The sequence below is a fragment of the Palaemon carinicauda genome, chromosome 6, assembly GCF_036898095.1.
Source record: "Palaemon carinicauda isolate YSFRI2023 chromosome 6, ASM3689809v2, whole genome shotgun sequence".
In the NCBI taxonomy this organism is placed as follows: Eukaryota; Metazoa; Arthropoda; class Malacostraca; order Decapoda; family Palaemonidae; genus Palaemon; species Palaemon carinicauda.
The window spans coordinates 24,329,691-24,332,190 of NC_090730.1; the positions used below are offsets into that span (position 1 = coordinate 24,329,691).

Genomic DNA, 2,500 nt, shown 5'->3' on the forward strand with positions numbered 1-2,500 from the left:
ATGTAGGTATAGATTATGAGGCGAGTGATATGTTGAATACAGAGCTATGCAGGCGGTAACCATTATGTGGAGTTGCAAATAAAAGGTAGAATCACGTTGGTGATAACCTTAGTTGAAGCATGGTATGTAGAAGGCAGAACCTTGAAATTTATACCTTCTGGTTGAGAGTGGTATATATATATATATATATATATATATATATATATATATATATATATATATATATATATATATAGATAGATAGATATGCATAAGGCAAAACCACACAACTTGATAACTCCAGCAGGAAGTGGTTAAATGATAGAAGAACTATATAGGTAGTACCTCTATACAAGGTGTTATATAGAATACAGATCTAGATGGGTAATAATCTCTTAAGGCGAGATATATATAGAATGTAGAACATCATTGATGATAATCTCATATGGGAGGCAGATCCAGAGAAGTGGTATTACTTGCCAGCTGTGATAGATTGAAGTCTACAACAGTGCATATGATATCATCATATATAAAGTGATATCTAGAAGGCTGAAAACTAATTGAAAGTTGTATGATTGTAGAAGGCAGTACTAAGTAGGTGATGCAGGGAATGATATATAAAAGAAAAAACACTTAAGTGATAACCTCTTTGGGTTTGATAAATGGTGTTAAAATTGAGAACCTTTGAAACCAGAATAGAGAAATATATCTATATTCTAAAAAAAACAAAAAAAAAAAAAAAACAATAGAAAACAATAAGGGTTTCACTGCAAAGTATTCAAATTGAGAATCTTTGAAACCAGAATAGAGAAATATGTCTATATTCTAAAAAAAAAAAAAAAAAAAAAAAAAAACAATAAAAAACAATAAGGGTTTCACTGCAAAGTATTCAAATTGAGAATCTTTGAAACCAGAATAGAGAAATATGTCTATATTCTAAAAAAAAAAAAAAAAAAAAAAAAACAATAAAAAACAATAAGGGTTTCACTGCAAAGTATTCAAATTGAGAATCTTTGAAACCAGAATAGAGAAATATGTCTATATTCTAAAAAAAAAAAAAAAAAAAAAAAAAACAATAAAAAACAATAAGGGTTTCACTGCAAAGTATTCAAATTGAGAATCTTTGAAACCAGAATAGAGAAATATGTCTATATTCTAAAAAAAAAAAAAAAAAAAAGAAAAAAAAAAAAAAAAAACAATAGAAAACAATAAGGGTTTCACTGCAAAGTATTCAAATTGAGAATCTTTGAACCCAGAATAGAGAAATATGTCTATATTCTAAAAAAAAAAAAAAAAAAAAAAAAAAAAAAAAAAAAAAAACAATAAAAAACAATAAGGGTTTCACTGCAAAGTATTCAAATTGAGAATCTTTGAAACCAGAATATAGAAATATGTCTATATTCTGGAAAAAAAAAAAAAACAGAATATAGAAATATGTCTATATTCTAAAAAAAAAAAAAAACAATAAAAAACAATAAGGGTTTCACTGCAAAGTATTCAAATGCAACTTCAAGAAATTTTCAGCACTATGACACCAAATACATTGACACGAAGATACTAATTCACAGATTTATATAGTTTGTATCAGATGAATACTAAGCATTCAAATACTTCATACTAAAAGTTTTTCTTGTGCATAAAGTAAGTAATTATTATAAAAACGAGAGATGTGTTTGATTACATACAGAAACACAGAGAAATCGATAGCCAAAGAAAACATATATTGAATATAAAACTCGTACAAGAAAATTACTTATTTGTACGTACCAAGATTATTCATATTTGAATGATTATTGCAAAGATTTATACAGATTGCCCTTATGTTTGGTTTTAAGGAAAAGTATCCGTGATGTTTTGGTAAAATACATTATAATTCTAATATCGACGAGTTTTATAACTTATAAAAGTATGATATATTTAAAAGAATACTTTTGGAGGCTGTGATATCTTTCAACAATTTTACATAATCAAGACTTTAATTCCATACCAATGCTTCAGATTAGGATCAATGTTATTTTTATAGCATTCAAATCAGTCTTAATACTCCTCTTTCAGATTATATCTCGTGGATATCGGAAAAAACATCTGGCTCTAGAAGTTGCCCAAGGCTTTGAGTATCACGATGGATCCAAGAGTCTGATAAAACCACACAAGAGGACCTATTTACAGGATTTTTAATTTTTGTTGTTAGTTATAAGTATAATTTTCTTCAGCTATTTTTTCCAATTGAAATTTCCGAAGTCATTAAATATATGAGCATTAAGGTACGTTTTATTTACACTAGTGTGGAATAGAGCCCCTTTGCGTCATTAAGGCCCTTTGCGTTAATACGGGTAGGAGATGATGATGATGATGATGATGATGATGATTGTGAAACAAGGTTTCAGATTATACGCAATTCTGGTAAGAAGAAACTTTTCCAAATTCATGGGAAATCTATTTAAAAACAGACAAAAAGGAAAAATATCTATTTTAGAAATAAATCTAAAATAGTTATTACTTGTAGGTTTCCCTGAAAGAA

At 27.4% G+C, this 2,500-nt stretch overlaps 1 protein-coding gene across 1 annotated transcript in view; it reads left to right on the forward strand.

Annotated features, from left to right (window-relative positions):
- Window positions 1-2,093, forward strand: part of LOC137642914 (transmembrane protease serine 9-like) — a 21,912-nt gene extending 19,819 nt beyond the window's left edge. Inside the window, exon 15 of the mRNA XM_068375779.1 lies at window positions 2,035-2,093. Within this exon, the coding sequence (XP_068231880.1) occupies window positions 2,035-2,093 (59 nt within the window). The remainder of the gene's footprint in view (window positions 1-2,034) is intronic.
- Window positions 2,094-2,500: the final 407 nt, after the last annotated feature.